Here is a 13,062-nt window from a genome sequence, read left to right on the forward strand (position 1 = left end):
TTTCCTATTCTGGGAATTGAGGGAGATGAATAGCTAGGTATTACAGTGTGCCGCTGTGGTCAGGCTGAGGAGGAGACACGAGCTCTTCAGCAATGAAAGAGAGCTCTCATGAAAGAAGAAAAAAAAAAAAAAAAACAGACTTGGGCGAGCTTGCGTCCATGAGAAAAGAAGGTGAGGATGGTTTATTTCTGGTCGAGGGGGCGGCCCTTTTTCCCCTCTGTGTGTGCGATCAGATAAGAGTTAGAAGCGCACGTCATGAACCGAGAAGCAAGCCTACGTCGGGGCGTTGGGTCTGTTTGGCCATTCCGGAGAATCGACGGCATACCGAATAGCTTGTTTGCTGTCCATGCTGCTCACTGGCTCTTGTTTATCTGATCCGTTGCCTCTCGAGACTGGAACCAAGGGTCAGCACTCGGTGAGCCGATGACGGTATTTGTTTGCCTGCGGGTCCATAGACACGATTTACAGCCCATCCTGGTCTTGATGGGAGAAGGGGGGTATAGATCTGGTATCCGATCGGGGCTGGCATCTCGACTCCCCAGATATGCATCAACTAGCGTGTGGAGTCCCGTTGAGGCTGCAAGGGTGGTTCTGTTAGTTGTTGGTAGCTGCGGCTGTTGATGTTGGCTTGATGACGCTATATGGGTGGCCATCTGCATCTTTTAACTTAGCTCTGCTGCCATGCAAGAGTCAATTGATGGTAAGGTTGTCACCGGCGAGACAGAGCTGACAGCCACTGGCATCCCTGACCAGCAACCGAGCGGCTGTTTTGCATCGGTTTCACCAGCGTTTTCCTCGCTGTCATCTTCTATCCTGATGCTCGCTCGTGATGAAGGCAAAAAAAAGGCCCAAGCGGAAAAGGGGCTGAATAACACGACAATGAGCATGACTAAGCAGCCGCCCTTTCCCCCGGATCTGGCCACGACGAGACGAAGACGAAGACGAAGACGAAGCAAAGAAGAAGCAAAGAAGGCGAAGAAGCCTTATAGGAGAGACACCACCGGCCGGGCTTACTCGTACTTGTCGCTCTGACTATTGGCGGGGAAGCACAAAGGAGGACACGTCGGCAGTTCGTCCTCGTCTTTCCTTTTACTCTCGCTTTTCTCTTTCTTCACACCGTATGCTGTAGCGTGCCTGTGAACGGCGCTCAATGCCAGCAGCACCTCCGACAGACCGTTGTTGATACACTACGAATAGCGACAAGGCGTACCGGGCTACGGCGTATACCTCGCAGCCATGATGTTGGCTCACCGACCGGCGTCGCGGTTCTTCATCCTGACTGCTCTTGCGGTCTTCTTCATCCTCACCATCTCCTTCTTCCGAGTCTCGCCCATAAGCCCTGAGAAAAGGGCGCCTGGCCACCTAGTACAGCAGCAGCAGCCCATACCGAAGGACGGCAATGTCCCGCTGTCGCTGCTGCAGGGAGAGTCCATCATGCCGACCCTGGAGAATAGCACAGCCAAGTAGGTGGATTTCTGTTCGAAAGGGCACTCAGTGACCTTGGGTGAGAGAGGACCTTGACGCTGATTACTATGTTGGATAGGGCCGAGCTGGGACGGTCGTCGTGGCATCTCTTCCACACGGTGATGGCACGGTACCCCGAGAAACCGACAGGCGAAGAGCAGAGGGCATTGAGTGCATATGTGTACCTCTTTGCGAGACTATACCCATGGTATGTGTCGGAGCAGTAACGTGGCACCCCTGAGGGGGAGGGGGCGGGAGGACAACTAGTTACAAGGCTAACATGAATATTGCAATGTTGTAGTGGTGACTGCGCAGCACACTTCATCAAATTGCTCCAGAAGTACCCCCCACAGACCTCGTCACGGAACGCCGCCGCAGGTTGGGGCTGTCTGGTACACAACGAGGTAAACCGACGGCTGAGGAAGGATCTCTTCGACTGTACCAAGATAGGCGACTTTTACGACTGTGGCTGCGGCGATGACAAGGATAAGAAGAAGGCGGATGACCAGAAACAGAGCCAGAGCAAAGGCGGCGCAAACGATGGCGTCAAGACGCAGGAAGACAGCACCAAACCCAGGAAGCCGAAGAAGATGCTTTGGGGAGACGCAAACGGGCCGTTCCCTGGCGGCCCGGTGGAAATAACGGATGAGCCGTAAGCATGCTTACTCTCTTCCTCTTTTTTTTTTTCTCTCTCTCTCTTCTCTCTCTGGAAGCATCTCTCTAACCCCAAGTGATACCCTGCAGACGCACGAATGGTTGATCTAAGCGCCGTGATTATCTCCTTTTATATATATACTATCCCGTGTCTTCAGCATCGCCACAGCCATCCCGTGGACAAATGCGAAAGTGACGAGTGACCATGATTCTCAGCCGGCGTTATTACTGCTTCTCTTTTCTTCTTCTTCTTCTTCTTCTTTTTCTGTGTGTATATTAAGAATTGTGATATAGAAGGAAGCATATATCCCCCCTCCCCCCCCCCCCCCCCCCCTGGAGACTTTTGTTGACGCTGCTTCCTGAAACCAGGCACCACCTCCCGGCCATCAGACCTCGCATCTGGCGACAGGATGCCTGTCCGTAGTCAGCAGTAGACTTCAGCAGAGCGCAACAGGATGCAACAGGGGCGCAGGAGGGCGCAGACGAGGGTGTCTGGTGTTGCGCATTAGACTTTGATGATCATGGGATAGGGGGTCAGGAGGGTGCGAGCCGTATAGATTCGCTGCGCGCTTATATCTGTCTACCGCTATATCTCTTCCGCTCTGTCTGTCTACATGGGCAGCTATGTCTGTCTATTCGGGCATATAAATACCTTCCTGGCCGTGTCGATGCCCCTGTAGATAGAAAGACACCCATATATCCCATATCTATATATATTTGCAAGGACGGCGGTAAGCAACGTCGCGCGCGGTTTCAGGTCATGCACAGCGAGCGTATCGCATATCAACGTCTCTCTGCATCTATATAACAGTATACGCTCAAGGTGCATCTTCATCTTCGTCTTCTATCTTCATCTCGCCGTCCCGCCGTCTCTCTCTAGTGCTAAATATAGGCTGCGCCTCCGCCTATCCGAATCCACTCTGGCAGGCTGCAAAAACTTCTTCTTGTCGCGAGGCTCGAAGAAAAAGCAACGACACGCAGAACTAGGAGCGAAAGAAGGGACAGGCAGCGAGGGCGCCAGAAGACAGACAAAACGGACAGACAGACAGACAGGAGACGGCTCGCCTTATAAGCCCGGCGGCATCAGCCTTATCTCGCTCCCTTCTTGCTTGCTCGCTGCTCGCTGGGCCAGCGCATCGCATCGCATCGCATCCCAAACAGCGCATCCTCACAGCGCAGACGCCAGCGCCTAAACCCGCCCCGTATTAATTAATATAGACAGACAGGAACGCTGCGATGGTTTCGTTCCAATGTGAGGTGAGTTGTCCTTTTCTTGTCCCTGTCCTTTGCGCCGGCCGAGTCGAACTAACCCTGGGATACAAGAACTGTGGAGATGTGCTCACGAAGAAGAAGCTCGACTCCCACCGTGGCCACTGTCGCGGCGCCTCCTTCTCGTGCCTGGACTGCATGGTGCACTTCCAGGGCACCGAGTATCGATCTCACACTGTACGTCTTGCCGGCGTGGCTCTTCTTCAGGCTGCGGTCCTGCCATAAACCACCTCCCCCCCCCCCCCATTGGCCGCCCTGCATCAGGAGCGAAAAGACGGGACAACAAGAAGAGGAAAAAGCTAACAGGATGGACAGTCATGCATGACCGAGGCGCAAAAGTACCAGGGCGCACTATATAAAGAGAAACCAGCGAAGAACACGAAGAAGAAAGCTGTCACCATAGCTGAGGACGCAGTTGTCAAGTCGCTCAACCCTTACGTCGAGGACGCGCCTGATGCAGACGACGACTACAAGGGCGCACCGCCGCCAGCACCCAGTCCTCCGCCGTTTAAAAACACAGACACCACCGTGGCTAAACCAAGGTCTGAGAAGATCGATGTGTTCGACTTCCTCGATGAGTCGACCACGCCCAACGCCTCCCGGACGGATCTCAACAAGTCGATGACCATGGTGGAACATGCTCCCCCGATCTTCGACTCGCCGAAGCAGCTCGCCCGGATAGACGGCGACAGGGACGAGGAGGAGGAGGACACCGGCTACGATGTTGCGTACGAAGAGAACGGCTTCTCGTACGGAGCGGGCCCTATCCCGCCTGCACCGCCGTACAGACACGATTCCAACCTGTCCACTGCATCCGCCGAGTTCATGACGCCAGCGCAGAAATGGGAGCGGGAGCGGCAGCAGTGGCTCAACGACCGGAACGCAAGAATCAACATGAACCGTCCGCCCCCTTCGCTAGAGCGTCACCGGACAGACAGCAATATGAGCAACATGAGTCTCACCACGAGTGACAAGAAGCGGAAACGTGGGCAGGCCGGCCCTTCTGACGCGAACTTGACTACGCCAGGCGGCTATGTCTACGAGGCCGATACTCCCATGATGGACGCCGCTGCAGCAGCAGCTCATACTTCCTATCACGATCGCCCGCCTCCCATCCTGCACTCAGGGTTGACCGGCAACCTCAGCCGTATGATGCGTTACTCTGTCTCGCCAGACTACTCTGACGAGTACCGCAGCGACCAATCCCGTGGCCACGGCGAGCCCAACTCCCCCATCAAGCGTAGCAAACGCACCAAGGAGCCCATTGGGTCCGGAGAAAACGGACTGGGGATATCGATGAAGGGACAGGGTCGCACGACAGGAAAGCTCATCTCCCTGCTCGGTGCTGGCGCCACTATCGACCCGGCAACAAAGGCGCTTGTACGAACCAAGAGACGCACCTCTGAGGGGTCGAGTGCAGCCGCTGCTCCTGCGCCTGCGCCAGCTCCTGCAGCCTCGACGTCACGCGAGCTGGTGCAGACAAAGAAGACCAAACGGCCCAAGACACGCCAGCTGTCCGAGGTGGGTAGCAGCTCCAGCAAGAGCCGACGCAAGGTCAGCGGCAGCACAGGCGCCGCAGGGAACGGGGCTGAAGACTCCGACTCGGAACGGCCCGAGAAGGATCAGCGCAAGATGAAGGCCATCGAGTACAAACGCTCTACCGACTCGGACGAAGGGGCCGCCAAACGCAGCAAGACCGACAACAGCCAGATGGTCCTGTACAAGAACGGCGGCATCCAACCAGGCAACGACAGCGAGTTTGAGGAGAACCTGCGCTTCGAAAAGGCCAGCATCTTCCTCTCCCTGGTCAACAAGGGGCCTGACAGCGAGCGCGGATGCTCTGTCCACAAGATCCTGAAGCGCTACCACCGCCTCGAGTCCCCGTCCCGCTCTGGCTCGCCGGAGTCCAAGGACAAGGACGGCAAGGAGAGCTCGCGGGGCAGCAGACGCGGCCGGGGACGCAGCCGGGCTGAAGAGAAGGAGAGAAAGGAGGAGGAAGAGCAGCGGCTCTGGCGGACGTTGAGGGTCAAGCGGAATGATAACGGCGAGATGGTTCTTTTCCTACCGTGATGATATTTGGATCCCATCTTTTCTTCACTTACATACCCACCTTACCTACCTAATGATCTCTGTACCTTGACTAGCATGAGCGTCTTCATCTCGTCTTGATTAATGTATATTCTTTTTCTGTCTTGTCTTCGCCTTCATCGCCGTCTCGTATAGATATCTTCTATCCGGACACTGACTCAATAGCAAAGATGACTCGATTCTCCACCAAAGCAAGAAAAAGCAAAAAAGATCAAACATTAAATTTCGTCACCGAATCTTAAGAATCTTTCTATATCACAGCTGTCTCTGCCTGCAAAAGCTCTTCTCCTTTGCTGTTTATTCCCATTTTTCTGCTTCTTATTTCTGTCCTTTAGCGGATTCTCCTTAATTAGTTCGTTTCTTCACCGTCGCCTCCTTTGACGGAGCTTCTCTCGCTTCTTTTCCTTGCCTATAAAAACAGCCCAGCATCAGCCAGAAGCTAAGGTCAAGCTCTCGCTTTGCACAGAAGATAAAGAGAAGAAGAAGAAGCTGTTTCTTCTCTGTATTCACTGTTCTGAACTGCTTTTCTCCTTCTTGGATTCACACTAGATATCGCGTGTGCTCTGTCTGGTGCGCGCGTTGCTATCCGGCCGAGCATGGCATCTTCAATAGACGTCCCCGCGTCTACTACGACAGCTTCGTCTCTGGGGGCTCAGGCCCCGTCGAGGTCTCAGGGAGATCATAGAGGTGGCGGGAGAGGCAGAGGCTCTCATCGTCGAGGCAGGGGAGGGAGAGGCGATGCGCACGCAGTTGCGAATGGGACGCCGCAGCCACCGCTGCAGCAACGGACGACGCAAGAACAACCACACGAACAGCAACACCAGCAACGGAGAGCGAGGGGAGGACGAGGCCGGGGGAGAGGGAGAGGCGCCTCCCATGCCGGCCGGTCAGAAGTAGTCACCACAAGGGCGTTCCGTGGCAGGTTGACACAGCCAACCGAGTCCTCGTCTTCGAGACACACGAACGGGGCAGCATCCCAGGACCAGAGACACAGTGCCGAAGCCGAGTCTTCTCCTTCCCTACGGCCTGACGCCTCGGAATTCGTTCCCGGGCAGCCTCATAAGACTCTCAACCCTCCTGAACAGTCTTCCTCCCCCTCGAAACAGCCCCGACGGCACCCAAAGAAACCTACCAAGCCTCTCACAAAGTCGGTAGCCGATAACATCACCACGCGCATCCACGAAGACATTTCGAACAACCTATATGAATGTCCCATATGCACGTCCGAACTCGGCCCCAGATCAAAGGTCTGGTCCTGCAGACAGTGCTGGACCGTCTTCCATCTTCACTGTATCAAGAAATGGTCGACTAACGAAGGATCCGTACATACAAGACCGCGGGACCAGGAGCAGGAGGATGACTCCGAGCTTCCACCTGCTCGCCAGTGGAGATGTCCCGGCTGTAATCTGCCTCAAGACACTCTTCCGTCAGGGTATACTTGTTGGTGTGAGAAGGAGATGGATATCAGATCTGTCCCTGGCCTCCCACCCCATTCATGTGGCCAGTCATGCTCTAGGTCAAGGGAGGGATGCCCTCATCCTTGTGATTCCGTCTGTCATGCTGGCCCCTGTGCTCCCTGTCAGGCCATGGGCCCTGTACAAAGCTGCTATTGCGGAAGACATGAGATCCAGAAGAAATGCGTAGACACGGACTACGTCTCTGGTTGGAGCTGCAAAGAAACCTGTGAGGAGCTTCTCCCATGTCTACAACATACCTGTCAACGGTCATGCCATGAAGGCCTTTGTGGAGAGTGTGAAGAGCTAGTTCCAGCAAGATGTTACTGCGGCAAGGTTACTAGTCAGATATTGTGCAATGTCAAGGAAGAAGAAAGAGAGTCCCGGAATCAGGAAGAAACTTGGATAGGTTCTTTCACCTGTCCGGATATCTGTGGCAGACTATTTGATTGTGGCATCCACCACTGTGAAAAATCTTGTCATCCTCAGGACACACTTCCTTCTCACTGCCCTACAGCCCCCGATATGGTCTCCCACTGCGCCTGTGGGAAGACCAAGCTTGTCGATATGGATATCAAGCCACGCATAGCTTGTACGGATCCTATTCCCAGCTGCCAGAAGAGCTGTGACAAGCCCCTGAGATGTGGCCATCCTTGCCCCAAGTCGTGTCATACTGGACCCTGTCCACCATGCTACCTCACCATGGAGGTCTCTTGTATGTGTGGACGAACTACAGCGAAAACCCTCTGCCACCAGGGAAAGACAGAGGCACCTTCTTGTATGCGCGTGTGCAAGGCCACGCTCAACTGCGGCAGACACGCCTGTGGCGAGCATTGCTGTACTGGCGAACGCAAAGCCATTGAACGACTCGCGACTAAGAAGAAGCTAAAGTCCCTGAATGTTCGGCAGACTGATGAAAGTGACATTGAGGCAGAGCACATCTGCACGCGCGTGTGTGGGAAACTCCTCAAATGCGGTACCCACGAGTGCCAGGAGCTGTGCCATCGAGGTCCCTGTGCTAGATGTCCAGAAGCCATATTCCACGAAATTACATGCAACTGCGGTAGATCTGTACTCTACCCTCCTCTACCCTGTGGAACAGGACCGCCAGCCTGCAACTTCAACTGCGGCCGGTCCAAACGATGTGGTCACCCCCAGACACCACATAACTGCCATACAGACGACGAATCCTGTCCCAAATGCCCATTCTTGACGGAAAAGAAGTGTCTATGTGGAAAGAAGGTGCTCAAGAATCAGCCCTGTTGGCTAGTTGATGCTAGATGCGGACTTGTTTGTGGCCAGGAACTCCAGTGTGGCTCGCATACATGCAAAAAGGAATGTCACCGCCCCGGCGACTGTGAAGACTCTATAACTAGTTGCCAGCAACAGTGTGGGAAGATTAAGAAGCAATGCTCCCACACCTGCACCGAACCATGCCATGCACCATTCCCGTGTCCAGAGAAGACACCATGTCAGTCAAAGGTTACAGTTACCTGCCAGTGCGGACGAATTAAGCAGGAAAAACGCTGTGGTGCAACCAAGGATAAGGATCGCCAGGGACACGAAGCTCCATCTTCTCTCCCCTGTGATGAAGAATGTGGTCGAATTCAGCGTAATCGCACCATTGCTTCTGCTTTTGGACTCGAGGTCGATCCATCCAGCACTGCAACAGCGTCCGAACCACTCACACTGGAGAACCTCCCTTACTCCAAAGAAACACTTGACATGTACATGGAACTAGCCTCGTCTTCTTCCCTCTCGACCATGGAAACTTACGAATCCAAGCTCTACGAACTGGCTCGTAGTATGACAGACCGCTCAACTCGCTTCCCACCTACTCGAGCCAATTTCCGTGCCTTCGTCCACTCGCTTGCGGAAGATTGGGGTTTCAAATCCGAAAGTCTCGACCCAGAACCCCATAGACATGTCGTCGTTTTTAAGTCTGGCGGCTGGTTGCCGCCCTCCCTTGCTGGACCAGGAATAGGTATTCGAGGAATCAGCGTAGGCGACTGCGCCAAGTTCCGTGATAGAGAACGACTGAAAGAAAGAGCCGCCAAACGTGAGGCGGCCGCTGAACGTGCTAGGCTTGAAGCTGCTCTTAAAGAAGCATCTTCCGCCAGAGCCAATGACGGATGGGCACAGGTTGTATCGAGAAAGCGTCCGGGCACAAGCAGCAGCCCAGGTGAAGCTTCTCCTTATGGATTTGGAACTTCTACGCCCAGCGACTCGAAAGGAAAACTGGTACTGCGTAGCGGCATTGGATTAGGACGAACCGTTGGCACTGCCTCGCGATTTGGCGCTTTGGGAATGGACGGTGCTGATGCACATGCTGATGATGATGTAGTTGAAGACTGGGAGGAAGAGGTTGCGCGTGAAGAGCAAGAAATGAAGGAGAAAATGGAGACGATGGATGTGCAGCATGATGGAGACTCCCCGTCTGCTTAATGAGATAAACGAATGAAGGATTGGTTCCTCCTTGCCGTTAGTTTAAATGGATATTGGAATGTTTACGGTTGGGAACAAAATCAACGAAATGCATGTGTATGATTATCACGGTCATAAAAACTAGAAACTGCATAGCGAGAAAAAAGATACCATGGTTTAATAGAAACATCTGGCTATATCCTTGCAATACATCACAGTGTCTCTATATTCTCAATATATAACTTGAGTAGGAGTCTAAGACGGCCAAGGTGCAAGATGCAAGGCAAGTTCTGCTCAATTGGATGTAGTCAACTCGTGCTGCGCCGGTCTCTCCCAACGTGTAACATAATCCCCAGCCTCCTCTGCCACAGCTCTCGACCGCGTGTACACATCAAAATTTCTGAATTCGTTTCGTGGTTGATATGGTACAAGTTTGGGGTACTCTGGTATTGATAACGGCTCTGTTGCTTCAGAAAAGTGCTTTATCGTCTTTGTGGTCCGGCGTACAGCTGCCCATTCACTCAAATATTTCCTGTAATCCGAGATATCAAATCCATCTTCAAGAGGAAGTTGTAAGCTCCACTCTTCCATCTTTTCAATATTGCTGGTATCTCGTTCCCAAGGCGGTATGCGAACGAATTACTCGTCTCCTGTTAACGCCTCATACACTGTGATAATGACGGAGTTAACGTCAATGGAAGTAGTCAGCCCGTTCTGCCCGTCCATCTTTGCCGACATATCAAAGTCGAAGACCTTCAAATCGTGCGTTGTGGGGTCAATCAGAATATTCCGAGGAGCAAGGTCCTGGTGCAGGATTCCGTAGCGTAAATTTAACTGATCGATTGCATCGGTGATCTGCTTTAACCAGCGGAAGTAGAAAGTGCCGCGGTAATCCTTGAGAGTTCCGCCAGACATATATATAGAGGTGAACCCGAGGATTGTCTCATTCACATCGTCGATGACGATGCGGTGGAATGGGACAAAGAGATCATTGCCCTGCAATCCTTTTGAGTATATGGAGATTCTGCCAGAGATTCAAGAGAATATTATCGATGATGGTATATTTGAAAACGAGACATTCCCCAGTCGTCTCACCATCAGAGGAGTTGTACTCCACCAAATCCGCACAGGCATTGATCCTATCAAGTTCAGTAAGTTCCGACCTGCGTATAACTTGATCCTTTTCCATAGGCCCCGTGTATTTAGGATATCGCACTTCCATGGTAACGTCTTCACGAGTGAACTTTTCCAGGGCCCCGTTCTTATCCACAACTATGGTGTGTTGGTCTAAGCCAAGCCGGTCTGCGAATCGGGCTGCTATATGCCTATACGCTTCAATATCATCTCCGCCCAGTAGCTCAGAAGGGCCGACGAGTTGTAGCCATCGACGAGTATCCCAATCGATGACATTCCACTTCATATCCACCAAGTCGTCGATGCCATTGCTGAAATGAAACCGCCTTCTTGAATCGATCATTCTGGAAGTGTGCGGGCGGTTGAAGGATGCGGGGATTTGGCTCAAAATGCCGGAGGTTCACCTCAAGTGAGAGAAGCCGCAGGTATTGTGTGTAGATTAAAAGATAAACCATCTTTATTGCAATCCAAAGTATTTCATACTGATTGAGCCAGCACTACCGTGGATGTAGGTATTAAATCAAGCCACTCTCTGGACTTCCATGCATGAATAGCTGTATGCTCTAAGCTTCTTCGTTCGCATAACTAACTACATATATTGAAGTTGCTGGCTATAATCTATACTCTACATTATTGATTTACTTAAATACTTACTTCCGCTCGTTCTACCACGGGACATGGCCGAAACAAGAAAAGGAAAACCTCGAATTACCAAAATCAAGGGAGAAAGCAACAGGATAACGAAATACAAAACTGCAAAATCCAAACTTTCAAGGTTTAGACAATTCCAGGAACGACGATCCAAATCCAAGCAAATCGAACATAAAGATGAGCGGCGTCGTCAAGAGGCCGCATCCAAAGATACGAAAGTAACTGACACAAGCACATACAACACTGAGAATGTCTGCGTCAAGCCTCCTACGCCTACACCGTCGACGCCCAAAAACGTTGAGCCCGAGAGGGAAAGTCCCGAGCCTCCCTTACAATACATCCAGCCTAATAAGATATTGCCGTATCTCACGAAAAACAAAGGGTTCCGTATTGACCCAAGGACGGGGTGCACCTGTGGATGGTACGTCTTCCAGTCGGCAATCTGCACCCACGAATACAATCGATACCGACATTGTTGTAGAGATAAAATGACCAAGTCATGTTTGGATGTTTTTTGCAAATCGCCAGCTCGACAGATTTTTATCGACGAGGTTAAGATCCCACGTCTATGTTAAATGTGTGAGCGTGACGCCGGGTAGTTGGCCCTTTCTTGCCCCGTACCTTTTACTTCCGACGTTGAACCCTTGCCATGCTGGCCTGGCCTTGATATATATAAACTATTTACTCCGTACGGGAAATTGCCAATGTGATTTTTCGAGGGAAGCTATAAGCTATCCAAGCACCTACCACCACATGTACGTCTTACGACATACGAATTAGCCAATCCAATTGTGAAGTCGTCTCAACCCTTCGATGCTGTGACCTCGTCTCCATTAGGGTATACCAGACTTGGGTGCCTTACCGCCCGGCTAAATAACTAGTGAGGAGACGAAAGTAAAAAAACAAGAATAAAAGTTACGGAGGCTGAATAGTGAAAGGGGCGGTTAAGCATGATGAGCTAAAGAGAATATATTCATTAGATCAGGCAGATACACATGTTTCCTGTAGCCGCCCTGAGTAGCAGCGAGCCAACGGGCTGACGTCTATAGATATTCACCAGGGGCCATCTTTCAGCTGTACGTAAAGAATAATGACTCCTCCCTGACCTCCCTCTCTCTACCCATCAATATGCCCACGTCGGGGGACGACAAATCCAGGATTATCGACCGAAAAGACATACGCAGATATATCGCCGAACACGGCGCCATTGACAAGCGGAGAGGAGAACCCAACGAAAGATTCCCACTGGTCGCCGCCGAACAGACAGATACACCCGGACTATATCACGACTCTCTACGCATCCTACCTCTCGCTATCTCCGTGCACGTAGTTGGTCAACTCTCTAGATGCCTCTTATTATTCTTATACTCTTTATTAATGGATGGAACTGCTATCAAAACCCCCCGAAGCCTCTGCAATTTTTCCAGTTTCCTCCTATCAAGCCGAAAAGGCATCACGTGAATGTAATCTTAGTAAGCAAGGGGATGGCTGCGAGATGGAAAGAAGCAAAAAAGGCAGCGAAAGAGACGATGGAAGAGAAAGAGACGAGAATAGAGAGAAGCGTCGCTTGTGATAGGCATACAGACGTATCTCTCTCTAGCCCGAGAGCATATAGAACTCCGCCTCTTGCGTCTCCAAGCACCCGACGTGACGTATGCCCATCTCAGCGTACAGAGAGTGAAAGCTGGGAACTCCATGCATGCTCCGCCCGTCCCGTCCGTCCCCTAACACGACGCTCTTTTCTCCTACTCGCCGTCTGCTCGGTCTGCTGTCTCGTCCGGCCCTTGGAAGCGTCGCAAGCAGTCAAGGTAGCCATTAGTCTGGGCGTAAGTCAGCACGTCTGGGCCCCTTTTTTTCAGCCTCTTCCCCTACCCGCCCCGATCCTGATATGCCGCCAGACGTGACGGTGACGCCCTTCCCTTCA

The 13,062-nt window shown here is 52.3% G+C and overlaps 6 protein-coding genes across 6 annotated transcripts; 4 read left to right on the plus strand and 2 right to left on the minus strand.

Moving 5' to 3' along the window:
* The first annotated feature begins 763 nt into the window (after positions 1-763).
* On the plus strand, positions 764-2,301 carry TERG_00164 (uncharacterized protein). The gene is made up of 3 exons (XM_003238124.2): positions 764-1,463; positions 1,544-1,672; positions 1,766-2,301. Exons 1-3 carry the CDS (start codon positions 1,237-1,239, stop codon positions 2,118-2,120), a joined length of 711 nt encoding a protein of 236 aa, XP_003238172.1. The 5' UTR covers positions 764-1,236; the 3' UTR covers positions 2,121-2,301.
* A 1,342-nt stretch (positions 2,302-3,643) lies between these two features.
* Positions 3,644-5,813, plus strand: TERG_00165 (uncharacterized protein). Its single transcript, XM_003238125.2, has one exon. It carries the CDS (start codon positions 3,709-3,711, stop codon positions 5,455-5,457), a length of 1,749 nt encoding a protein of 582 aa, XP_003238173.2. The 5' UTR covers positions 3,644-3,708; the 3' UTR covers positions 5,458-5,813.
* Positions 5,814-6,071: 258 nt separating this feature from the next.
* Positions 6,072-9,374, plus strand: TERG_00166 (uncharacterized protein; the record flags this gene model as incomplete). Its single annotated transcript, XM_003238126.1, has 1 exon — positions 6,072-9,374. The coding sequence occupies one exon, from the start codon at positions 6,072-6,074 to the stop codon at positions 9,372-9,374; it is 3,303 nt and encodes a 1,100-aa protein (XP_003238174.1).
* A 273-nt stretch (positions 9,375-9,647) lies between these two features.
* On the minus strand, positions 9,648-9,944 carry TERG_11521 (uncharacterized protein; the record flags this gene model as incomplete). Its single annotated transcript, XM_047750627.1, has 1 exon — positions 9,648-9,944. The coding sequence occupies one exon, from the start codon at positions 9,942-9,944 to the stop codon at positions 9,648-9,650; it is 297 nt and encodes a 98-aa protein (XP_047605015.1).
* A 48-nt stretch (positions 9,945-9,992) lies between these two features.
* On the minus strand, positions 9,993-10,830 carry TERG_11522 (uncharacterized protein; the record flags this gene model as incomplete). Its single annotated transcript, XM_003238127.2, has 2 exons — positions 9,993-10,357; positions 10,449-10,830. The coding sequence occupies 2 exons, from the start codon at positions 10,828-10,830 to the stop codon at positions 9,993-9,995; spliced, it is 747 nt and encodes a 248-aa protein (XP_003238175.2).
* A 334-nt stretch (positions 10,831-11,164) lies between these two features.
* Positions 11,165-11,713, plus strand: TERG_00168 (uncharacterized protein; the record flags this gene model as incomplete). The annotated part of the gene is made up of 1 exon (XM_003238128.1): positions 11,165-11,713. The coding sequence occupies one exon, from the start codon at positions 11,165-11,167 to the stop codon at positions 11,711-11,713; it is 549 nt and encodes a 182-aa protein (XP_003238176.1).
* Positions 11,714-13,062: the final 1,349 nt, after the last annotated feature.

The sequence above is a fragment of the Trichophyton rubrum genome (genome assembly GCF_000151425.1).
Source record: "Trichophyton rubrum CBS 118892 genomic scaffold supercont2.1, whole genome shotgun sequence".
Classification (NCBI taxonomy): Eukaryota; Fungi; Ascomycota; class Eurotiomycetes; order Onygenales; family Arthrodermataceae; genus Trichophyton; species Trichophyton rubrum.